We start from the raw sequence: 26,554 nt of genomic DNA on the forward strand, positions 1-26,554 counted from the left end.
AAATAATACTTATGTAAAATAAGGTCATTGCCAATAAAATCAAGTAGCTGCTCTATCCTTTGTTCTGAGGCTCCTTCTAGAGTATTTCATAGACCACACTTTCAGTAGTTTCTCTTTCCATTTCTGGACTGAAGTACCATCAAATAGCAGCTTAATGGTCCTTTGAGGGATAGCATCTCCATACAGTGAGGCATTACAACTATTTGAGGCATTAGGGCAAGCTAAATTGTTGTCTGGAAATATCTGATACTCTATTGACTTTGGAGGAAACTTAAATGATTGCCTTAGAGGTCCTTAGAGAGGATGGACATTTAGCTTTATATAGTTCATCACTAGTCTCTGAGACTGCCTATGTTTCTGTGGCAGTTAATGTTTGGGCACACAGCAGATACTTTGATAAAAGATACCATATGTGCAGAAGTTTGAAATAGTCTCTAGACTCCAGTGTGGGGATGAACTGTGTACTGGTTCAGATCCTATGCAATCCCACTGAAGTCAGTAGTATTCTATGGGGAAATAAGCCAGGGCAACACTTGAACTCTAGTCCTCCACATTTTTTCCTAGTTCTTCTATGGAAATGGCCCAGTCTCCTGTGGCTTTTGCAATAGTGACAGCAGCCACTGTTTTCCTCTGTTCTTTTATTTTTTTTTAACTCCTAAGGTTTTCCTTCCCCCCTTCATTCTGGTTCATTACTCCCACACTGTGCAAGACATTCATACAAATGAAGAGAGCCATTACCAGGGATCGGCTATCACCTCCATAGCAACAATAGCATCACAAAAAAAAACACAATACAAAAACAACAAAAGGTCACTTTCCATACCCAGCATTTCCAAGAATGATCTCAATTTTCATAAAACAATGTTTATAAAATTGTGAACACCCTAGGGTCATGTCTGAACAAAAATAACCATTTCTATAAGGTTTCTTGCCATCCTATTACTACTTGTTTATTTTGCAACAGCTAAATATATTCCAAACCACAGCTCTAAATCCAAGCACCATCAATTTGGGGAGAAGCTTGAAGCGTGTGCCAAAATCTGGTTATATATATTTTTCTTCATCTGGTCTCTTTTTGTATAATGCTTCAAGAAATTGGCAAGTCTTTCAAATACATAGCCCATGCCAGGCATTTTGAACAGCAAAAGTATGAACCTCTTTGACTGTCCATATATCACTCTTCAGTATCAAAAAACGTGCTTTTTTAGGAGGAGGTTTGTAAGAACCAAACATAGGCTAGGCTTCAGCATGGAGATGGAGGGACCAACATTTCATGTTGTACCCAAACATGGAAAGGGAGGGAATAATTGACTCATTTCATCCCTAAACTGCAAAACATGGAGAGGGCCACAGCTTTAACTTTCTCTCTGGGATTTCTCTGGTACCTCCAATGCATTTATACCTAAGCAAGAAACACTTCTGAATCAGGATCCTCTTGTTAAGGGTAGGGTGTAGAAAGGAATACAACAGATTTGCTGAACAGAACCCAACTTCCGAAGGAAAAGTGTAACTAAAAACCCTTGTGCTTTACTATATCCACACAGGCATCAGCTTCTGAGAACTTGGAACTAGTGCCCTGAGTTCATATTTTTAGACCACTGCTTGTGCTGGGTTTTATGCCTCTCTGTAGATAGGGCAGATATGCATTGCTTTATGGAGGCAGGTCATGCTATATGGCTTTAGTTTTTCAGGAGAGAAGTCTACAGGAAGCTGAGCAGCCTTTACCCTACCCATGCTTGTACGCAGTATCTGGATGCTTTCCAGCAGCTGAAGAAATACTGTGGCTACCAAGAGAATAACATACCTCAACTTCAGGATGTCTCCAGCTTTTTAAAAGGTCAGTCATGATGAACCACGGTTTATTCTAGGGTTTCCTGGATATGTTTGTGCACCACATAAACATATAAGCCATCTCATAGGACCCAAGCTGCTGAGCAGAGCTGATTAGCTGTAGGGTTCCCTCATGCAAGAAGGGCTGTAGCACAGGGCATCAGTACCAGGCATATCTAGTTATGAAGCTGTAGATAAGCTTGTGTTTGTTCTGTGTGTGGCTGCAATTATGGTAGCACTACCCAGCTAATTCCAGGGCTAGCAGAAGTGCAGCCACACTGCACACTGCTCAGCATGACTTCACACACAGGTTTTCTAGGGGTTTGACTATATTTCATGCTTCTGTAACTATGCTGCTCATAAGATCCAAACACAAATACAGGTACATACCTCTAAAGTCCTCTTTTTTTTCCAATGTATGAGGCAGGATGGCAATATTTGCTAGAAGAAATGATTTCCAGGAGTCAAGTCAACAGCTACCTTGAAAAACACTGCTTCTTCTTAATCTCATTTGCCATACTAAATTCCTTGATACCTACTGTGTAGCTGTGACAGGAGAGCAAAAACGCTGTGGTACTAGTCTGTAAATGCGTGAAGATGTGGCCTTAGATGAAAGAACACATAAGATTGCTAGGCTGACCTACCTCATGTTTCCTGGGGCCTGACTAGCAAGACACATCATCTTTTCTAAGGAGCCTGTGACCTTTCATTCCAACACTCCAGTCATAGGAGCCATCCCACCATGCTTCTGTGATACCTATTATATCATACCCCTGTAGACATGCACACATCTGTAATTCTTCTTGTTCGGTCCCCATAGAGGCATTTGAGCCGAGCTCCAAATGAAGCTGGCTCATTGGCTGGAGCGGCTGGAATATCTTTACACTGTTCCAAGCATTTATTATAGGTGCTGGTAACTGACTGTGTTGGGATGGAATGATGCTCCCCTCCCCCAACATATCTAATTTAAAGCTTCCTTGACCAGTCTAGCAAGCCTCCTACCAAAACTGCTCTTCCCCTTCCTTGTCAGATCAGCTCCACCAGCCCCCAGTAGACCTGGCCTACTGAGTCCCATGTTCTAGATACCCAAACCCTGGACTATGGCATCACCCTTCTAACCATTTATTAACCTGGCCAGTCCTCCTAGTCTTTTTAAGGTCCTTCCCTTTATCATGGAGAATTAAGGAAAAGACTATCTGAGCTCCAGAGCCTCTAACCACCTCTCCCAGGGCTCGGTAGCCCTTTTTCTGGGCTGCTGCTATCTATACCACTAGCACCCACATGGATCACTAGAAGTCGGTAATAGCAGGACTTACTAGAACAGGCAGCCTCTCTGCAACATCCCTGATCAATCCTCCTGATGGGCAGCACACCTCCCTTGAGACTGGGTCAGGCTGACAGATGGGTGCCTCTGTTCCTTTCAAAGTAGAGTCCCCTACCACTATGACCCACCACTTTTTCCTGGTGACACCAGTATTGATCTTCTTTAGCAGTGCATCAGCTGGTTGTTCATGGTGTGTTTCCTCATTAGCCCCCTGTGGAACAGCAAAGTGATTCTGGGTGAGGACAACAGATTTAAGGGGAAGCCCCTTGCTTTTAATTGTCCTCTTCCTCCTTTTTTGTTTGTTATTTTGTTTGGGGGTTTTTTTGTTTTTGTTTGGTATTTGTTGTTATTGTTGTTACCGATTCCCAGCTTCCCTGGTCAACAGCCTTCTTGTTTCCTCCATGAGCTACAGGGGATGCTTGAGGCCCCTGCACAGTTTGAGCCTGGAACAAGCAGTCCTGCTTCCTCTCAGCCTCCCTGACATCTTTTAGCCTATTGACAGCGTCCCGCATCTCAGCCACCTGGTGCAGGAGGACCTGCACCATAGAGCACCGAGTGCAGCCCTGGCCATTGTGCACCGCTCCCTCACCAGACCAGTGCAGGCACTCTCTACACTCCAAGCTCTGCCCTGCAGCCTCCCCTCTTACCGGCTCTGTCTGGGTGCCTGCGCTGGCCGCCGTCGGGGCAGCCAGAGCAGAGCTGCCAGGCCGTGCCCTGGTCATAACGCGAGGGCTGACAGTCCCGCTCTCCTGCCCGCGCAAACTGCCGTGCGAACTGCCCCGCAAACAGCCCTGATCACCCCCCTCCCTGGGCAGGTTTTGACCCACTCAGGGCTGGTGCCGCTCCTCCTGGCTCCGCCCCCTGTGAGTCCTTTGCTCGCGGTAGCTGAGCTGCCGGCTCCTGGGCAAGTCCTGTCGAGGGCTTGAGGCTCCCTGGGTGGCTGTTGCTGCTCTGAGTTGAGGCTCCCGGACGCTGAGCTTTCCCCCGCTCCAGTGTTGAAGGCGTCCTCTTCGAGCTACTCACCTCAGCAACTGATCTTTCTTACCGTTATGAAGAACGACTAAAGGAGGGCAGGCTTTTAAATTCTTCTTCTTTCTCAGGAATAAGGAGATCTGCCAGAAAAAAAGGAGGACAGCTGATCACTATGATGAAATAAATACTAAAAGTATGGTTTACATTTAAGTTAAATTAAATTTAAATACAATATTCAGGAAATCAAGTGACCTGGTATCAGTAGGTGATGCTAGTGAGCTTGAATGAGCTTTCTGTTGCTGAAGTTGTCTAAGACATTGACATTTTTTAGGGAAGATTAAGCTGTTCAATGACAAAGATTTTATTGCACCTTTAGTGCAAGGAACCAGAGGGTTGGCATATGAAAAGCATCTCCCATGAGTACCAGCACATACGGCTGCAGGGATTCTTCTGTGTATACATAATGTATTTTCCTTTCTCTTCAACTATCCATTTTACTTCCCTCCTATACTAACTAGGCTGCTAAAGTTATTTTAGTTCCATTATATGGGGCTTTGATGATTCCCTCTAATAAGAAGACTGGCTTTATTGCAAGGTCCCTTTGTTACAAACTCAGTCTGAGTCAGAAGCATCTGCAAGGTCTGTAAAATCTGTGTTAAAGACAGCTTCATGCCAAGCAGCCACTGGATGAGGGGTATGATTTATAATGAGTTATAAGTAGTGATTTATTACTAATTTGGGTAGCTCTTACCACCAGTGTAAGCAAGGAGAGAATTTTTTCTCCTTCCAACTCAACAATCAACTGTCTGCTTAGGCTCTTTCCTGTCTTACAGTTGAGCACTGCAACATATCACTGTGCTGCAGTGCTCAACTAATCAAACCTTGACCAAACTATAGACTGCAATGTGTCTCCCAAAATTTCTTGGCATACAGTGGATGTGTTTCAACTACAGCCTTTGTGGAGATGCATAGGGCAGTTCCTCCAGTCAGTAGGTAGGTGAATTGCCCTGACTTGCCCCAGTCTCCCATGTAGGACATAAATCCTAGCATGTATCTTTGCTAAATGCTGCCTCTAAGAACTGGAACATTCTTTAGCATATGTGATGTTAAGACTTCATATAGAATAGAACAGAACAGAACAGAATAATTCAATTGGAATAGACTTGCAACAATCATCTAGTCCAACTGCCTGACCAGTTCAGGGGTGACCAAAAGTTAAAGCATGTTCCACATGCCTCTTAAACACTGACAGGCTTGGGGCATCAACCACTTCTCTAGAAAGCACATTCCGATGTTTGACCACCTTCTTGGCTGAGAAATGCTTTCTAATGTATGTCCAGTGTGAACCTCCCCTGGTGCAACTTTGAAAAACCTCCCTCTAGCACAGCTTTGAATTTAATAAGCTGTATAGATGCAGAAAGAGAGAGGGGGGGATATTCTGGAAAGAAAGAGATCATGTTATAACCAGACCTCACAGCCAGATAAATGTCCGTCTTCTCTTTCACTCAGCAGTATCTATGAACTGAAAGTCCCTTTGACTTCAATACAAGTTGAACTGTAAGATCTGTCTACTGTTACATGACCTGCTAGTGGAACTGGTCTGAACAGAAATGAACTTTACAACATAAGTACTTCATAATTACTTAAAGGGGGTTTAAATGGTTAACCATGTAACTGTTCAACCTGGCAAGTGTTTTCCTAAATAATTAACTAGATGAACCTAAGAGCATCTTTCTTTCTAGGAAAGATGTTAGGATTTAGGCATTCATTGTCCTCTGCAGCTGGAAGAAATTACAGCCAGTGAACTCAAGTAAGCTGACACTACAATGCACAGGCCTATACACAGTTTTTCAGGCCAAAAATTAAGCCTTATAGATCACTTTAGGTCAACTGCTCAAGACCTTTTTTTCAACTCATTTTTATTTCGTAGATCTTTGGGCAGCAAGTCCAATCAGACACACCCCCAATTCTCTGCTGATTGCTGGTTTTATTGTGCAGTAATGAAATAGAAGTTCAGATTTTGCAGATATTACCTCCAGCAGATAACTTTTTCCTATGGCTTTTCAAGACAACTGGCCAAGTCTGTTCCATCAGCAGACTGTCTGATTCACTGGCCTATATTTAAAAGGGCACCTAAGGGAACACAGGCTGTAATTTTCATTTTCCCTCCTGCTCCTCCAACATGGATGCTAAAGCAATATAAATTTTCCTAGACTCTTTCATAGTCCTTCCAAAACTGAGTTACACAGGGCTTAGTTCTCGTCTGATACGTTTTTCAGCTGTTGCAGTTTTCACTTTATTTAGACTCAGAATTTAACGCAAAGATGGCCAGATTCTGAGATTTTTACATTCCTCTGGATTGATTAATATGGCATCAGTTGCAAGGGAGTACCCTTCTTGTGCCAGGTCCTGATCAGTGCCAAAGGAGGCATAGTTAGTAGTCTGTCCATTCCCTCAAACACTGTACTTTATTAATTGGGGATGGAGGAGAATAATAAGCTGCTTTATAATCTCTTCTGATTCTCTGTTTAACTCTGATGTCTTTGCTCAGCATATAAAAAAGATGAAGACTAATCTCCATGGGTTTTGTTGATGTTCGGCTTTGAGGTAGTTCTGTATGCATTACTGTTGAATTTGGTGCAGCAACAGAAGATAACCATGACAAATGCTAACCACCTGTACCTTACATTGTCAAGTAGAAGCATTCCTTGCTGTCCACTAAAGTCCTGTATCACTTCAGATGTTTTGTCTCTCCTAATTCTTCTAGTGAAGCCTTCCTTTTCCCTCCCCCCTTCCCTTTTCTTCTCTCACTCTTTTTTTTTTTTTTTTTTATATAAATGAGAGAAGTGCTAATTGCCGGACAGAGCAAGACAAGAAATGTTGGAAGAAACATTAAAAACCAAACCAACCCAAATCTTGTAAATGGCTTGGTTTCTGGGTGGGAATTTTTTGTTTGTTTACATAAAATAAATTAGGTTCCAGGCTTCATAACACAATAGAATATGGACAGAGAAGGGAGAATAAAGCCATTTCTGATTTTTTTCAATGTTGTTTTATGCTTTAAAGAAGATGAAATGTCATTTATGGGAACTGAGAATGCAACACAGATTTTGAATATAGGACTTCAAAAAGGCTATCATTTGCTCTCTTTTAAAGCAGTGATTTTCAATTTTCTTAGCTTTGCAGACCACCAATGTGTTTCCCATGGAAATGTAGATTGTGTATTCTGCTGACCGTAGGGCTGGTTATTTTGTTAGTCATCTCTAAAAGACCTCTCAAAGCAGGGTGTTTTGGAGTAACACTGATAGTTGAAATACAGTTCCAAATTATTGCATCATTTGGTCCTGTTCTATGGACACACGCAAAGCAAAACACGTAGAGTATCACATGACAGGGAGACTGTGTAGTTAGTTCTAGACAAACATAATGGGGAAAAAAACCCAGAGGGGAAAAATAGGTGAAAGCACTGATGGAAGCTGATGTTAAATGGTTACGGCCAAATTCCAGCACCCTTATCTCTGACAAGGACCTGTTTGCTCTTTCTTCTGTGTGTTCCCATTGTAATGAAGTACAGAAAGATAAAATAGATAATAAGTTTTGCCAGTGCTTAGCGAGTTTATACATATGGAGCATGCATTGAGAAAGGGAAACGAAGTTGAATAGTATTCTCTAAATCTGCCACTGAGATATGTTGAACTAGGCGCATTAAGTAACAGAACTGCACAGACTGAAGCAGACCCATGGTCCACCTTCCATCTTTAACAGTGTAAGGAATAAGAAAATCTGCAGAGGGGGCTAAAGAATAACCTAGTATTTGGGAAGAGCCAAGTGCTTGCAGCTAAGGGTAGGGGTGGGATGCAACTCTTATCCAACACCTGTTTTAGTTTTACAAATGCTGTATAGGAAATGAGAGAGAGAATCCAAGAATGAATAGACTAGCCAAGAGTGAAAACACAGATTCTGTCCCGTACTTGATCGTAAGGATCAAATGTGACCTCAGACATATCACTGATATGTGTGACATAGTAGATAAATCTATATAAATGTGCTAAAAATGTAAACTGGAGTAGGCAGTATGGATAAGTGGAAGGTGGATGGCTAGGTGATTTGATGTTGCAGTAATTGGACCCATAGCAGCACAGGGGCATGCTGATAATGATAAGCCAGGATGTTCTCACTGTGCTTAGGAAGAGAGTGCTACTGCAACAGAGCACCAGAGTTCTCTGAAACTGGTTACCTGAAGTATGTGTGCCATGTAGTTAAGCCTAGAAATGCTTAAATTCAGCCTTACTTCCCTTTGCAGAGAGAACGGGTTTCCAGCTGAGACCAGCTGCAGGGCTGCTATCTGCTCGTGACTTCCTTGCCAGCCTGGCATTTCGTGTCTTCCAGAGCACACAGTATATAAGGCATTTCTCTTCTCCTATGCATTCCCCAGAACCGTAAGTTTGGTGCCCTGGCACAATTTCATTCTTCTGAATGTGTTGGGGATGATTCTTTGGGGAATCACTCTGGAGGTCTATCCAGTAGTTCACAGAATGAAACAATTTGAGAAACTGGTAGCTGGAGAGTTAGAAGGGGAAGTCATGCATGAGAGGGTGTGGATCTCTGTCTCTCTTGCAAAGTTGTCTGGGGAAGGAAGAGACTGGAGAATATCTGGTTTAATCTTTTCATCCTGCCTTCAGTTACCATCTGCTGGGGTTTCATTGCCTGCTGTGAAACTCTCCCAGTAAGTGCTGGCCAGACAACAGCAATTACATTTCATGAGAAATTACAAGTTCACACAGACTTTTGTTGTATGCTGGGACAAAACAGGAGCCTTTGAAAGACGTTGTGACATAGGAGACTGGTGCCTGTGCCATCCCAAGTGAGACAATAGCCAAGGCAGTGGGGAGTAGCTAGATCCCCATGGTAAAAGGGAATGCTCTGACATGCTCCCTCCAGAGCCAAGCCAGGTATGGAAACAGCTACTGTGGAGCATCTCCCACATTTGTTCCCTCTGTGGATCTATTGGCTGAAGTCCTTCACAGGAAGTTCATGTACGATAGGAAAAGATACCTTTATTAAATATAAAGGTCACTTGTTTTCCAGAGACTGCTGCCATGAGTTACTGGGTCATGTTCCCATGCTAGCTGACAAGGAGTTTGCCCAGTTCTCACAGGTAAGAAACTTGTTCTACTGGCTGTTTAGCCAGCTGCTCTGGCTAGCAATCCAGTTGTGCCTCAGAAGCATGCAGCTCACCATGCTTGAAACATTAATTTAGACTTGAGTTGCAGCCTCAGGTGGTGGGCTAGTAACACTCTGAGAGACATTTACTCCAAGGGAGTGGTAGCACTGCTCCCTGTGGATATCATGTAAACAGAAGGGTAGGCAGTGCATGTGGAACTTCTCTGTGGGAGGGCCATGTCAGTTTGCAGAAGGATGCCAGTGGAGCCTCTGTGGTGCTGCATGTTTGAGCTGTACTGACTATTCTGTTCCTCTGGTTTCCTGTCCTTACAACCACATGAACCTAACCAACAACAGCCATTGAGCCCCCAGGCTGGTTCTGTCTCTGGATGTACATTTTTATCTCACATGATACTTTAATTGTGTCCATCGCCATGTCATTCATTATAGTTGTTTTTCCTTTTACAACTCACCAGATTCTCACAGCATTGCTCATACTGGTCAGGAGGCTCCAAAAAGGAAACAGGGCTTCTTTGTACACAAAGGGGCTATTTAGTGTGAGCAGTAAGTGTCAGACCCAAGTGAATTCACTGACCTCGTGTAATTAAAGACTTCGGAACTATGAATGTGCCTCAAAACCATAGCTGAGGGAGGAAGATAACTCACATTCTAGGCTTATCAATCAGTGGCCAGTGTGGAAACTGGCAATAAGATCAGAAAGGTCACACGATATAGATCCCTGTCAGAATATCTTAAAAAAAAACAATAGTTCACCTCATATAACATGGTTTCCAATTGTATTGACTAGGATACATGTCAGTTTCCATTTTAGACATATATATTGTTTGTTATAAGATTCAGATGAATACTACTTAAAATATGCTAGTGATCTATAATTTATTCTGGAAGAAACCTCTTCAGTTCAGTCCCAGGACTGAAGACACATTAGAAATAAGAGATTATAGGAATTTCAAAGCTTTTAGCTTTCCTCTTTTTTCATCTATAACACAGATTATACAACGTGGGATCACATTAAATGAATTTCACATTTAACTTTTTTTTCTCCCCACAAAGTATTTTCACAGCTGAAAATCACCCCATGAAAATTCTTTTTTGTTCCATTCAATATGAGATGATGAATGGTGAAAATACCCTAATTTTGATTGTTTGCTGCATGATATGGCTCCCGGGATAGTTTAAGACGAGACATCTACAGATTCTTATTGTGAGAATAACAATTAACAAGGAGCACAGACTGGAGTAAACTGAATCTTCCCTGAGTGGACCTGACTCAGTCATAAGGGCTGTCAGAAAGAGAGTGAAACACAGAAAGGCAATGGCCATGATCAAGCCCACCTTGCTGTCCTTCCTTCTCATGCCTTCCCATAAATCTCTGCTATGGATAGTCCAGCATTACGACAAGAGATAGTTAACTTTACACTGAGAACACTGAGGATTAAACACTCATCTAATGTTGCTCCCAGTGGTATGAAGCTGGGGGCCAGGGAGAGGTAGGCATCCTGGAAGCCATGGAAGGTCATTTTGGGTGACAAAAACAATGAATAGTTCATGCTATTCATGCTAGAAATGATGTGGTACTCCCCCTTCCCCTCTTTCTCTCCCTTGGGCTGAATAATCACACTAGTGTAACACTGCCTGCTTGCTTACTTGCTTTAGGATATTGGACTGGCTTCTCTTGGATCATCTGAAGCGGAGATTGAGAAACTGGCCACAGTAAGTACAGATGGCAGTTTAATATCAGAGGCAAAACTCAAACGATTCACTGCTTATCCCTTACTGTGCAGGGAAGGCTCTTCTCCAGTGTCTCAGATTAGCTACAAAAATGGGAGAATCAGGAGTATTGTCTCTCCTCATGCACAGTTTAGGGAGGTGCTGGGGCAGGGGCTGGAGCCCCTGTGGCAGAGCCCAGAAGCATGTGATTCCACCTGAAATAATGCTTGTATTTTTGCTTCTATAAGAATATACTGCCAAAGCTGTGTTACTACAATATCAGCCAACTCACTTTCCAGATTCACCTAATAGACTGGATACCCTATCTGATTTCTGTGTTTTCTCTTACATAAGGTGCAGAGAACTGTCAGAATTTGTTTCACTCTATAGTCATCAATCTCACAAAATAGGTGAGCAATTAACAGCAATCTGAGAGCAGGTACTGTCTTTCAGGTCTGAGTCACTTGGCTGTATACATCTGCCAAAATGAGTCATGCAGCCCCTTGCTGCCATCCTGATTTGTTCTGAAAGTGGGCTGTAGGCCACATAATCTGTTTTTCCTATAATGACATCTATTCCCCAGTCTTGACAATTTTTTTTCAAGGGAGGAAAGGAGCCTTACCTTCCCCCAGCTGGATTAGGCTCATTCAGGAAAGGGGGTAGATGGGAGGAGACTGTCACTACTGAAATTCCTCACATCCCCCAGGCCCACTCATGGTTCACAAGAGATGGGAAATTACTAGTGTTCATGTTGTCTCCAGAATGCCAGTAGTACTGTGTTTTGTATCCTGTTAAAACAGTGAGAGTTGAAAGAACCTCACTAACTAAAAGCCAAATTCAGAATATCTAAGATAACATTAAAAGAATTTTTCCTCCCCCTTTCATGTCTTATTCTCCAGACAAAAAGACCTTCCACTAAATGAGGAGATAACTGGAAGACTTTTCACTCTGAAATAATAAGAATTGAGATTATTAACACAATAAAAATGCAGAATTATTAGCTGTACTATAGAGAAAGCATCTTAGGTTTTTGCAGAAAAAAAGATCCCGGCATACTCTTTCTCTAAAGGTAAATTTGCAGGCTAACACAAAGTCATCCAAATTAAAAGATGTCAAAGAGGGTAGGAGAAAGAAATAGAAGAAAGTAAGCAGCAGGATAGACAGAATGGCGTAGAGTTTCACATTATTTTACAACCTGTCTGCAGTTCTTTGAGAAAGGTGTTGAGAATGCAGTATTTATGTCTAAACTGAAGCCAAGGCCAAGTCCTGTGTACAAAGCAGCAAAGAGCTATGTGTCCCTAAAGGAGCCTTAAGGAGTTGTGACATGGAGCCATATTCTTGAAATGCCTCATGTTTTTCTTTTGCACAACATTTATCCAGCTGGTAAGGGGTCAGGCTGTGACCAGAATTGGTCCTTTACTGCCCATTTCCTTAGATGCTATAATAAGGGAAGGGCTAACAGGTTGGCGGAGCCAAGAGTTGCTTTTATCCCGCTACTGTCCAGCAGCTAAAGGAAGTATGGTCCTAAGCATACTTTATTGCAAGAGAATCCCAGTGGCATGTATCTTTATTTTCATATTTCAACATTATAAAATTATATTTGGCATAAATTTAAGGGGCACATTGCTGTTAAAAGAGAAGTAATTCTTCAATTCTTCTGAATGCTATCACACAGACAAAGGAGAAGGGAAGCTGTCCTTCTGAGTACCTTTCCTAAGGTCTTGAACCTGCAGTAGGGATCTGTCTGTTCTTCTGGGAACTATGGGTTGAAATCTCTCAGCTTCCACTGACTGTGATGAAACTCAGGTCTAAGAGGTTACAGGGTAATTTGTAACATCTTCCAAAGAAAGAAGGGAGTAGGACTTTATATCTTTATGTACACATATAATTATCATTACTGTTTGGTTTTTTTTTGTTTGTTTGTTTGTTTCATTGGTTTTGGGGGAGTGAGAATGGGAAGAATGGCAAGTTTTGAAAAAATATGTATTACAATTTTTGCCACATGTGTTGAGAGAAAAAATAATTTTCTTAAAATATACAAATGTAAAATTTAAAGATAAAAAGACGTTAAAATAGAAGGATGAAAGAAAATTAAAGAAAAAAAAGAGAAGCTTAAAAATTAACTGCCTGTTGAGACTGTTTTTCACAAGTTGTTCCTATTACCAGGTTTATTGGTTCACCGTGGAGTTTGGTCTCTGCAAGCAAAACGGAACCATCAAAGCTTATGGGACAGGATTGCTTTCGTCATATGGGGAGCTTATGGTATGTATCAAATGCATGGGATTGAAAGATTTCTCTAATCCCATTTTCTGAAATCTCTGGTAAAAGTAAAATATTGTTTCCTCACACAAAGCAATATGATGTAAAGTATGGATTTTTCTTTTTCAAAGAAATTAATTCTTCCTTCCCAGAAGCTACGGAGTAGGGGAAGAACTACTGTAGGATTGTACCTGTCTTTCACCTAAAGAGATGAAATGCAGTGAAAACAGACATCCTGTAAAGCATTAGATTTTCTTCATGGTGTTCCTGGGCAGTTAATACAGTTGACTTTAACATCAAACTCATGTACCTTTCTGAGTTACACACTAGAGGGCAATATTATGCCTATGATGAGCTCTGCTACTTCATCCATGCCATTGACATTTATGCACATATGAATCAGAAAGTCATCGACTGGACAGAATAAAGCGCAAAGAAATTGTGAATACCATAGACACTGACAAAAAAGAAAATGCTTTAGCATTTCACATTCATAAATACATTTCAAAGCTAAATTTATGGAGATTAAAATCTGCGTACACAGATTTGACAATGTCCTCTGCCTGGACAGAGTAACTATAGAAGGAGGGGCTTTAGAGAAAGCTTATGGGTTTCCCCTCCTTCAGATAAACAGCTTATAGGGGAGGCAGTAATTTGTCCTCAGTTCCACAGAGCCCTAAAGATAAAAGCCTTAAACTGGTATCAGTAGATCTCAATTGCTTTGGTTGTGCAGGTAATAGGTGATTTTTTTGAATTAGTAAGAGCCAAGGGAAAATAAAAAAAAAAAATCTTTTCAAGCATTTTTATAGACCAGAAGCCACTTGTTTTCATGGGTGATATATTTTAAGCTTAACACGTAGACACAGCAGCCTAACAGCTATATAATACATTCATGTGAAACCATTGCAGGATTAGCACATCTTGGACTCCCATAACTGGAGATAGTTGGATTATTATGACAATAAACATATTACAAAACTCTCCTAATGGTATACAGGTCAGCTAGCTTCCCAGTCAATGGACAGAAGGAAGAAACTGCATGTTAACATATCTCAAGACATTTATAATAGGAGTCCTTACAGAGGGGCACTCAGATGTCAACCTTCCTGCTGAGTTTAGCATTGTTTTTTTCCCAACACTTGCAATTTGGAGACTTTTGTGCATAAACTCTGTGGCATATGATTTGCAGAGCTTGCTTTTGTTCACCTGATAAAACTAAAAAGTCCAATAACAAAGCACAGTTCAAGGCAACATTTATTCTACTCTGCCTGCCTGAATACCTTACAGTTTTAAATGTGTTTACATGTTAAATATGATACTAAAATAATGACTCCAGTACTTACATAGCTTTCTTAGTAATATGCACCACAGAATCTGTCTGTGTGATGTTTCCTCCTTTTTTTCTGTTTAATTCTGACACAGAGGAAGGTAAAAGTCACATCAGAAATGTTCAATTTGGTGGCTGGAGTTTATCAAAATCATTCTCCTCTCTTTCTACTCTTTTCTTCACCAGACACTGACTAGCTGTCCTGCTTTTGGTTAAAGTGGTAGGCAAGAACTGCTTGTTCACAAAGCTGTGCTATATAACACAAAAGTATAACTGCATCTCTAACTCCCTGCCACTAAGGTTGACAGTGGAAGTGTCCTTGAGTTGATAAGTGGTGTATTCTTTTATCATCAGTAGTTGTTGGGTAATGCTGCTGGATAAGCTTTTAATACAGCTGTGTCCACCTGTCTTCATCCGTCACATTACTGAAATTACACGCAGATGTGATAACATTTATTTTTAATAGGTGATGAAGAAAGATTACCCCGCTTCCAAAAGTGTGACCATCTTGCATGTAACACCTAGGACAGTCTGAAGATAGGCAAGCAATTCACCAACAATGTGGCTGTCTGCCCTGTACAATCGCTATGTGAGCTCTGCAACTGCATCACCACATAGCTTTTGGGACAGCAGCTTAGTGGATTCTGTGCACTTCACCTTGAACATCTCAAACTTCTTGTATACAGATTAATTATATCCATGGCCTTAAGTGCTGAAGTTTCCTTTTACAGCTGATTTATCTCACAGGTTTTTATTTGGAACAAAACCAAATAAAAAAAATGTTTACATTTAATCATTCTAGACTGCATAAGCATCTGATTCTAACTTCAGTATGGAGAGTGGCAGTATGATTAAAGCACTGAGGTCCCATGCCTAAGCACCTGCTAGCAACTTGAAAATGTATACCAACTGTTTCTTTCTCAGATGAAGAGAGGAAATATGCGTTGTGCAATGCTTATTTTATAGAAGGCATGTTTTTAGAAATACAGCAGTGTCTAGGCAGCTTTGTTAGAGAAGATGAAGTTTAGAGATAGTGAGGCTCATAGCTTTCAGTTTCTTACAAAGCTCAGTTTGCAGTCTTAGAAAAAGACTCTTGAGAAAGCTCTAGATAAGTTTTGCTACTGCATGGGAGAAAGCCATTGACCATCCTTATAACTATCTGTCTGTTTTCTCAGTATGGGTCCAGATGAGGGCTTCTGTATGGAGGCCCCATACTTGGTTCCATATGATTTAGCTGATCAGCGTATTTGGCACAGGCAGACTAACTGCAGCTCATGTGATAGAAGGAGACATGCTGCAGCAACCTGCACAAAGAAGAGGTTTCCTCATTACTGAAGGTTTCAGAGCCAGGAACAGAAGGATGATGAGCACTGAGGAGGCAATAAAGGCAGGAGTTACTAAGACTAGGTGGTTGGCTACAAGAAGATAACATCTAACCAGCTGGAAAGGGTGAGCAGCAGTATGTCCAGCTAATGTTATCTGAGAACTTAGCATCAGCAAGGAGCCTGGGAACATCTCTGAACTGCAGCCTGGACTGACTGTCTGTGGGTGTGTGACTGTAACCCAGGGAACCACATCCTGACTATGAAATCTTCAAAATGCTTTCCTCTTTTCCAGAGCACCCACTCTGACCAGTTTGAACTCAGCTTCAGGTAGTTATTTTCTGTGGGCTGGTTCTGCTCAAACTAGGGTCATAACATGGGAAAAGGGCAGAGGATAAGAAGTAGAGTTAGACATCCTCTGCGTGTGATTTGCACTTGAATATGAATTATTTAACAAATAATTTAGTGACAGCAGCTAGGTATTAGAAGGGACAGGATAGCCATACCAAGTCTAAACTGAGTAGTTGTAATGGATCTGACTGCTGGCCAACCTTGCCTCCTCTGAACTGTAAGAATTCCTCTCCAGCAGCTCTCAGTATTGCACTGTTTATTTCACTATATTCTGTCAGCTGTTCTACATTATCCAAAATGCTTCTCCTGTTAACACTCAGCTGGACTGTGTCCTACATACTGTAAAATCTTATGGCTCATACCACACTTCTGGCAGCACTAAGTGCTACATATGCTTTTCTTGCAGCACAAGAAGTACTTAACTTGTAGAGAGGCCTTTAAGGCCATCCGGTTTTAAGCTGAACTTCACTGAAATCAATGGGATTTCAGTTCTGCTTCAACACTGACAGCATAGTGGGACCCCTGTCAGGTTCTGAGTTTCTGAAATCTTTTCCCATTAGTCCCCAGAGCTTCTAAGATTATAAGAACAGCCTCATGTTTGTGTATACCATCCATCTTAGCTTGTAAGAGTGCTCTCCAAGGTTTATTCTTCAATTACACACTGCAAATGAAGAACAGGAAAAACACAATCTTTTAGCATTTATATATATATATATATATATATATATATATATTAAGCCCTGTATTAATTTCTGCACCACTTCTGCAGCAAATTGACCTACTGTTTAAGGCAGGCCTCCAGTGATGGAGAGTTCAAGTTCAGTTCAGTGTTAATATCCAGAACTCTGCTTAAGGTACTGTCTGCATTTTTCCAGTTAGCAGATTGCGTTGAAAGTCTTGTGAAGTGTCATGCACATCTACTAGTTATATACAGGTGCCATGGGAACTGGTATTTGGATCATCAAACAATGAAGGATGGCTTCTGAAGACTGGGGAAGAAGACAGAAAGACAAACAGGCAGATATTGAAGAATTGGTGGATATTAAAAGGCTGTCTCTAGGTGAATGGGGCCCACTGCCCAGGCTGAATGTGGAAAGAAATGCCTCAATAGTGACTGGAATGAGTTGTGTTTTCCCTTTTTGTACAAAGTGTCCTTGTACAAAGGACACTTCATCAAAGTTGCCATGGCACTCCCCAGCTTGGACAGCTGGAGACCAAACCAGGCTTTAGCACATCTACAGTGCAGTTCTGTTGTCACTGGAGATGAGCTACCTTTAAATTATTTCACTCAGGATTCAGAGGCAGAAAAACCATGCAGGAGCTCACTTTAAGCCTGAGTTGTGCTGTTTTCCCAGGACTCTGTGTGTGTACTAGACAGCCAATGCCAATACCTGAGCAATCACACAGTTCCCAGCTCTGGTGCTGGTTGTTTAAAGGTACCTCCAGTATGTGTAAACAAATGATAGTTATATCTGTGGACTGCAGTGGGGACATGAGAGGCTTCCATAATCCTTCTGTCTGCCTAAGGGGACAATGTAGAAGGACCTGAGAAGAAAAAATAGAAGAACCTATTGGAGTCCAAAACACAAAAATGCACACACAGAGTATAGTGCACATTTATATATTGGATTTCAGGGAAGATTTTAGGAGGCTTAACTGGCATGGAGCTGTGCAGAAAATACCAGGAGCATTCTGTCTGCTCTTCCTTGCAGCAGGAAATGTGAGATTTGTGGCTGGGGACTTTGAAATAGTGCTGCACAGGTCTGTGAATCTTCTATGATACTAGTTGGAAAAAAGTAGCACAAAATTATTTTTTGTTCTAGATATTCAGTTTTCGAGGCTGGCATAGACTTTCCCCTCCCTGTCTGAGAATGTGGCCTTGGTACCAAATCATACATCACTTTAATGCAGGAAATACATTTCTTGGTTTTCTCTCCTTTTTTTTTTAATTATTACCAATTTGTATATTAACTGCTAATTATGAAAAGCAGTTTTCACTTGTAACAGAACAGGACCTGATATTACCTTCAACTATTCCTCAAAGAGCATTTCACAGCTATGTGGGCACTAATTCTTGCTACATTCATTCACATGCTTTAACCTGTGTTGTTCCCATTGCGAAGTATGCTTTATCCAACGAGCCAGAGTACAAGCCTTTTGATCCAGAAGTGACTGCAGTTCACCCCTATCAGGATCAAGCCTTTCAACCTGTCTATTTCATAGTGGAAAGTCTGGAAGATGCCAAGGCCAAGCTTCAGTAAGTAAACTGTTTGCAGGTGTTTTAATTGAGGGGGGCACACTGGCTTGAATCCTAATCTCAAATACATCCACCTCGACTGCATTAACCATGCATGGCTATCTCACTGTGCACTTCATTAGCACAGTGGCTTTTTCACAACAGAGGTAAACATGAGGTTGCTTATCTCAGAAAAGCTTCACAGAAAACCGTAACTATATATTGTTATTCCCTGTCCCATGCTTCATCTTAGCAGTACCTCATTTTAACAACTTCTGAAGTAAAATCTGAAACTGAACAGTGAGAACAGAGAGCAGCCCAACAGTTGGGGTGCCAGTGTGCTAGTTCATACAAATAATAGGTCACAAAAAACTGATTTACCCAAGGCCACACAGAAATTTTATAGCAGACTTAGGAATTAACATGGATCAGCAGGGGTCTTAAAAACAAGATTGCCTTTTTCCTCTGATTATATCTGCACAAGAATGCAGAATCAGCATTCACAGGCAGTCTAATTTCTACAAGGTAGCTGACTGCAACTTGAATAACATTATTTCAAATTAGCTAGAGGTGTTTCTATATGCATTTCTTTGACTGTGTTATGCAGTAAAGATTTATTATTTTTAAAGTAATCAGGATTCAAATCCTGGCCTTCATCTCCAACAATTAGAACAACATAACCAATTCTGGCTGGAGGCAGGAGGCTGGTTGTGGAGCTACGGGGGAGGAAGCATGCAGGAGCTGAAATGAAGAATTTATTTGAGGAAGAGAACCTGGCCCAGACTTCCCTACTCCCCCCAGCTCTTCCCTAGAAGCACTGTCTGCTGGGGTTATAACAATAGCAGTTTAGGTCCCTCATTCTAAATGTGAAGGTTCACAGTCAGTTGTTAATGTGTGTAAAAACGTGGCTGAGAACTCACTGGCAGAAATTAGAAGACTATAAAGAGTATTTGACTCAGGCAAACCTGAAAAAAACTTACAAGGATAGGGAATGCACCATTCTCAGACTTGAAGCTTTTTCATGCATTTTTTTCAAGATAGCTGTGCAGCCAAAGCAGCTCAAAATAACCAAAGGCATGAGAATCTGTCAGAATCAAAAACATAAAGCAACATCAGTACAGGGGGCTCCTACCAGCATGTACTTAACAGAAACATTGACAAAGATGGCAAGAAATCATGATTTTTTTTTTTTTAATAGAGACAGAAAAATAGTCCAAGATACCTACTATCAACAGGTTTTTAGAATTTTACGCAGAGCTACTCCAGGTTATTTCTTGGAAGTGAAGGCAGCTGACATGCTGTGTTCCTGCATTCCTCAGCTTGTGGTCGTAATAACTCTGAATTGTGTAGAGCTGTAAGAGCACAGACGGGTCTGAGCCAGCCACACTGAAAAGCAGGCACTGCAGATCTTTGGGTTGCAAGTAGCTCAGCTGTGGGGAGAGTGTGCTGTACTAGGCAACGTTATTGAGTAACAGTGAGGAGGTGTCACAGCAGCCTCTGCTCTCCAACAAGTCCATGCCTACATACTAAGAAATCAGGTCCTGCAGGTTTTACGCTTTGGGAAATGAATACTGAATTAGCAGCTCTATCTTCTTCCCTCCACAGAAACTACGCAATGAAGATCAAGTAGCCTTTTCCTCTGCACTACAACCCATTCACCAGCAGTGTAGAGGTTATGAACACACCTCAGAAAGTCAAGAAGGCACTCTGTCAGATGAAAGAGGAATTGAAAAACCTCTGCTTGGCCCTTGAAAACATCTCTTAAAACTACAACAGTACAACTCACCTGGCACTGAGATACTTGTAGACAGTTCCAGCACTTGAAGATTTAGTGATGAAGTTGTAGTTGCATATGAAAGTTTTTAAGCCACAAAACAGCTCTGTTAAGCTAATCTTTTCAGTGTCATTTAGGCTGCTGACTTAGCCGCAGTAATAAGTTCCTGTTGAGTATATTTCAATGACAAGCAAGACCAAATTACTCCAATTTTTGGTAAGTGATATGAGCTACAGCTGTTTGGAGTGCATTTATCTGTTATTATTGGTCTCTTACAATTTTTTTTATTCACCTGCCACCTTTTCAAGTTATATGTCACAGAATAGCACAGTAACTCTTCTGTTACACAGTCTTTTACTTGCTGCTTAAATGACGTGATCACAGTCTTTTTATGTTGGCTAGCTGCCTACTGTTAGCAGTCCTTGCAGTTAGCTCATTTCTGTTAGTAATTACTATCAGCTATTGTGTTCACAAACTATGAACGGTTCCCTTACAATGTGCAAATGCAAAAGCTCGTAAAAAGAACCCTTTACTTCTGCTCACTATTTATTTTTTAGACACTCATTTCATTCAGTAACCTTCAAATATGTCAAAATAATTTCCTGTCATATTTGACTTCTCAGAATATTTGTCCGTTGGCTAAAAAAAAAAAAAGGCAGAAAATAATAGGCCCATGACACTCTTGCTCTATCACATACAAGGATGCTTAATTTAAAAAAGAATTTTGGATCCTGGAAAGGAAATCTAAGTGTAAGGAATCATTTTCGAAGAAGATCTTAAGAAATAAAGTCCCATTAGTATTTCATCTTCAGATACCCCTGAAGAACTTCAAAAGCAAGCTATGCTTTGTGTTTCTTGTTGATGTCATGATGATTGTAGTAATAGCCAAAAGGCCAGATCTATGGAACACCTGGTGCAAAACTTAAGATCAACCACTAGTAGCCACATAGCTTTGCTGTGGAAACAATATCAGATATGTACACCAACTCGCTCCCTGTCCAGTCCCTCTCTGAGATGTGTCTGAAATTTATCTATATTCTACAGGATACGTTTCCTGGAATCAGTCTCATAACTACATTTTCCAGACTTCCATGTACTTTGTGTCCCCTTCTTTCCTCCATTATCAACAAGTACAGACTAGTTCAGGAAAAGACAACAATGTTCATGCCTAGGATTCCCTCTCCTGTTAGCAGCAGTGCAGACAGAGCTGGTGTAGGTTACAAGGGCAGCATGGATCATGGCTCAGGGGGGATGATCATGATCCACAAGTGTCAAAGGTATCTTGTGCAACTTAGGAGTTCTACTTATTTTTTTCAAAAGTATATTGGACAGCAGGCTTATCCACAGCTATCCACTAACTGCCAGTGCACAGGGTATGAAGTCTGAGGTAAATGTGATGTGCTTTGGTTCTTGGTGGAAAAGGAGTCATCATCTTTGCATTAACTGGTTGCTGTGGGATAGGAGCATGTAAACAGAAAGTCACAACAGAACAATTCAGATGCTTACTGCATAGAGCACTTATCTCATTGTAATTGGTCCATGTGCCAGGCTCTAAAGAAAGTCTTATTGAAAGTTAATGTGATTTTGTCTCTTAAATCTTCATGTCTATAAGCACTTCAGAAAATTATCCCATGGGAAGTAATAGAGTATTCTTTTAGGGAGCTGCTGAAATTGTTCCATCTTATTAATACGTGGTGATGCCTGAAAAATTTGGAAGTATCTTGGCAAAAATGGCTCTGAAACCTCTTCTACTCAACTATAGAAACATCCCAAGTTTGTTCTGTTTTTTTTTTAAGTCCAGAATTCTTCTGCTCTACTCCACGAGAACACTTGCATATGAGAGACAGTGACAGAGCTGAAGCGAGTTCCTTTGCTTCCAGTATTTTTCTGCTGTGATGGAGAATGATCTCTCAACATACTTTCATGGATTTAATTCTAGTCATCCTGCTAATACACAGAGAAATACCATTTCTCTTCAGAGCAATTTATTTTGTTACATATTGTAATAATTTATCTGTCTTATTCCTGCCAATTGGTGCATAGGCAGAAATGCTTGATAGTTCGCAACAGATTGTTTTCAGAAGTATCATTTTCATCAATCAGTTGTTTTACAGTGAAAACTGAACCATGTGCTCCAGTTTTGTGTGTTTTCTTTTTCTTTCTTTTTAAGTAGAAGATAATGCCAGAGCGGAAGAGCTATCAAAATATTTTCTGTAGACAGACTCTGTAGGCCATAGGGTCTTTTTCATGTATTCCCTCTGAAACAGTTGGATGTGGAGTTTAGACTTGAGCTTGGCTATTGCTCAGAACAGACCTATATTTGGAAGAAATGAGAGACCTGATGGATTTGTTTTGCCCAAGGCCTCACACTTTCCTTGGAGGGACTCCAGGCCCGCCCACACACCCTTGTCTTTTCCAGTTCCTGTAGCAAGGAGAGAAAAAGAAACCATTTGGAGCCAGATTCTCCCACCCTTACACACGCTGAATAGTACCCGATCTCTCTCGAACAATCTCAGAGACGGTACTGAGCCTACTTAAGGTGCTGTACACAGACAGTTGAAGCAGGATTGTCAAAACCTCTGTGGGTGTCCTTGCACTTTTATTGTCTTAATGACAGTCAGCCAGTGTACACAGCTAAGGTAGGATGCAGTGAAGCTTAGTAAAGCTTCAAAAGTAATGAATTTGGCTACCTGAACTTTAAAGAAACATGTATATTTTTCCAAAGGAGGCAAATCTTACCCTCCTTACTGAGGCAAGACCTACCCTACGATAGCCATATTTGACACTCCCCTCTAAGAAGGTCCAAATTCTTCTCTTCTGATTCAGTGTAGTGATAAAGTGAAAGCCTTCAGTGTTACGTCCTTGTGAGGTACACTGGTCATGCTGCTTTTCTAATAGTCATTCTTTCATTTCCTCACAGAAGCCAAGAAGTACCTCATATTCCTGTCAATCTAAAGCAGGGGTGATGGGGAAGGCAGTGATGGGGCCTCCTGATGAAAATAATGGCACAAAGGAAAAAACACCAACCAATAAAAATATGTCTTTTTGTCAGTTTGCATTTCAGCAGTTTCACATTAATCTTGCACAAGAAGTCTCCAAAGCCAAGTAAAACACATCTTGTGACTTGAAACTGAACTGATGAACTCCCCATGGGTCCTTTGCTTATCCCGATAAACTTATTTTTCCTAGATGGAGTGCATTTAGAACAAAATAGTGTATGTTATTAAATCTGTATTGTGTTGTTCTGTTATACATGGGAGAGTTAGTAATTCAGTTTGTGGGTTTGGGTTTGTTTTGTATTTTGGCTAACCAAGTCTGTCCTCTACCAATTTTGGTCCACCTTCAAGCCTCCAGCTGCTTCACTGCTTCCCTGCAGATTTACTAGGGATGCCAAGGGTACCACTGTGTAAGGAGAATACACAGTTATGCAATTTGGGGAATTTGGCAGGACAGGAAGAGGAAATTTAGGCAGGCCTCCCACCCACTCCCATGAGAAATAGTATTGTATTACAAGGCAGAGCTGTCACCCTCAGAAAGACCTTCTCAATCATTTCCCTCTGGATCCCTTAATATTTTGACCTTTATACTACCTGGTGAATGCAAACCTTAACTAATTAAAGACACACCAAAGAAGGGAAACCAGAAAAAACCAAACAAATAAAAAAAGACTTTCCAAGAGAGGAAACTTCATTACAGTCAGTATTCCTTGTCTCTGCTGATCCATGGAGAAAGAAGAAAACAGAACAAAAAAGCAAATTTGCATGGAAATGATAGCGTATTCCTGAAGAAACCTAAACCATTAAATTGTTTCATGTACAACTATACACGCAAAGATCCCCTTACACCCATTACTGAAATGCCATAATTTACCCAGTAAATCATGACCAACAATTAATCATGCACAAAAGTGTAACAAGACTGCTTGAGGCAGGGAATGAAGCTCCCAGGAAAAACCCTCTGGTAGCTTTGCCTTAGGCATGTACTGCAAAAACAGAAGGTTCTTTGGAGCCTGCTTCTGCAGATATCCTACAACATGGAGGAATTCCAGCTGGCAAAGAAACAGAGGGGTATATACATACTTCCCTAGTAATCTCACCCACCACTAATCAGGAGTTTATACATGGGCTTTGAGGTTTAGTTAGAGGACATAACTTTGCAGCATTCTTCAGCTGGCGTATGATCAGAAGTTGGCAGAAAGGGTTACTGGCTGTATCATATTAAATATACATTAACTTTGGGTAATGCTGGTGGCTGAGGCCCAAAGTGAAAGAAAATCTCTGGCACTCTCTCCCACCACAAGAATTCCTTAGGGGAAAGAAAGTCAGACTAGAAAGAGTCTGGCTGACAACTGGCAGAGCAAAGGGACAAGGAATGGAAAGGACCAGTAGGTAGGCCTAAAGCATATTTGTTTTGTATGTGCTATTTCATTGTACTTGAGAAACATTTCTGCTTGAAAGGGAGCTTTTCAGCACAAAGGAGGAAATTTTCTACCTGTAGAACTGTAGATGAGTCAAGACTTCTTAACTGTGCCTGAGAAGCTTTAGCCTTATCTAAGGCCATTTACTTTCAGCACAGGATACAAAGGTTAGAAAGTAGAAAAGAGGTCTTTGTGAAAGGATTTTTTAATAGTGTGTGGGAAAGCTGAAGCTGATGAGGCCTTGCTGCCCTCTAAACCATGAGAATCCTTAATTTTGAGTGAAGTATACCTTAGGAGGGGAAAGCAAGCTGCTGGCCAAGCACTACCCCTACAGCAGATGACTATGAAATCATTAGTGCTATGACTGTATGGTAGGTTCTGTCTTTTACCCTGCTTACCTATTTTGTCAAGAGTTTTCTTTTTATTTATTGATCCCTCTGACCTGTGTTTGCAAATGGGGAAAATCAGCAGACTGAACCTGAGAAAGTTCAATATTGTTTTCCCAGGATTTTGGGTGGAACTTAAGCAACAAATGGAACCTCTTAAACTTAAACCTGTCCATTGCCAAAGGTGGTTAAGACCTAGCAAAATAGATATATTTGGGTGAAAGAGGTGACATCTGCCATTTAATGTATCCAAGCCAAACCTTTACTCCCATCCACAACCAGTAGTGTTAGCCTTCAAGCTACGTTTTTCACAAAAGACAGATTTAAACATAAACTACTAAATACAAAACATTGCACAAACACCTGTCAGGTAGAGTAACTAGAAAAATCCTCGAGTTTAAAAGTTCAGTATCTGAACTGGCTGTTCTGTAACAGTTTTGGACACCATTTAAAATGATGTGGTGTATTTCAGCTGTCGCTGAAGTTGTGGTATTTAAGTATGGCATGCAAGAAAACAGGATATGCTGTTGCCTTTAGCAAAGTCAGTTTGACCGATCTCACTTAAAGACTATGAATCAACAGCAAAATTTCTGTTGAGCAGGCTGAGAGCTAAAACATGGAAGTAAAAATGAAGGATTCATTCATAGTCATGTTACTGTGCAGCACTTAGTACTTTTCTCTTGCATTTACTGACAGAGAAAAAAACTCACAACTATCAGTATTATAGAAATATTCCATGAAGTGGTAGATTGGCATACTTTAAGTATTCTGACATAAATAGACAATTAAAATGAACTTGTATAAGGAAAATACCTATTAGTTTGTTAATTAACAAATGCTGTCTTTCAAGAACATCTCACAATATTACATGGATGATCATCATTGTTTTAACAAGAGTTAGAAACATTCTTAACAGAACCTGTAAAAAAAAAAGAAAAAAAAAGGCCTGTTTTTAAGTATTTCCTGAATGAATCCCAAAACTGATGGGTTAGAAATGGAATGTGTGTTGGATGATGGTATGAATTTTGTACAGTGTTTAAGTCTTGTACTTCAGACATTTCAATTTGGTTCTGACTTTTGCATTAGTTCATATTTCTTGGTTTAAATCTGAGTAAACAAAATGATTTCACTAGATTCTTGTGTCTCTAGTGTCCTACAAAGGCAGGTTTTATAACTGAATCTGAATTTTAGCCCCCTTTACAAAACATTATGTTAGCTGCAGGGGGCTTGAGGGGGAAGGAGTTTCATAAATGAAACTTGCTAATCACTGTGCTGCTTCTGACTTTCTTCCTATTACTGATCTTTATCCCTATGCAGCAAACAAGTCAAAGCTTACCAGAAGGGATTTTCTGTTACAGATGTATCATCCAATAGTTCTATAAAGTACATATAGTTTGGTAATGATTCCACTCCCTCACTAATGTGGTAATGGCTTTATGATGATACTGCTTGTTTGGGTTGT

The 26,554-nt window shown here is 40.8% G+C and overlaps 1 protein-coding gene across 1 annotated transcript in view; it reads left to right on the forward strand.

Moving 5' to 3' along the window:
• Nucleotides 1–20,631, forward strand: part of LOC101876737 (tyrosine 3-monooxygenase-like) — a 30,017-nt gene extending 9,386 nt beyond the window's left edge. The window contains 7 exon segments of the mRNA XM_013129341.2: nucleotides 1,692–1,837; nucleotides 8,430–8,565; nucleotides 9,215–9,284; nucleotides 10,967–11,023; nucleotides 13,187–13,282; nucleotides 18,403–18,536; nucleotides 20,121–20,631. Coding sequence (XP_012984795.1) covers nucleotides 1,692–1,837; nucleotides 8,430–8,565; nucleotides 9,215–9,284; nucleotides 10,967–11,023; nucleotides 13,187–13,282; nucleotides 18,403–18,536; nucleotides 20,121–20,280 — 799 coding nt within the window. The 3' untranslated portion in view covers nucleotides 20,281–20,631.
• Nucleotides 20,632–26,554: the final 5,923 nt, after the last annotated feature.

This window comes from Melopsittacus undulatus, chromosome 5 (assembly GCF_012275295.1).
Source record: "Melopsittacus undulatus isolate bMelUnd1 chromosome 5, bMelUnd1.mat.Z, whole genome shotgun sequence".
Classification (NCBI taxonomy): domain Eukaryota; kingdom Metazoa; phylum Chordata; class Aves; order Psittaciformes; family Psittaculidae; genus Melopsittacus; species Melopsittacus undulatus.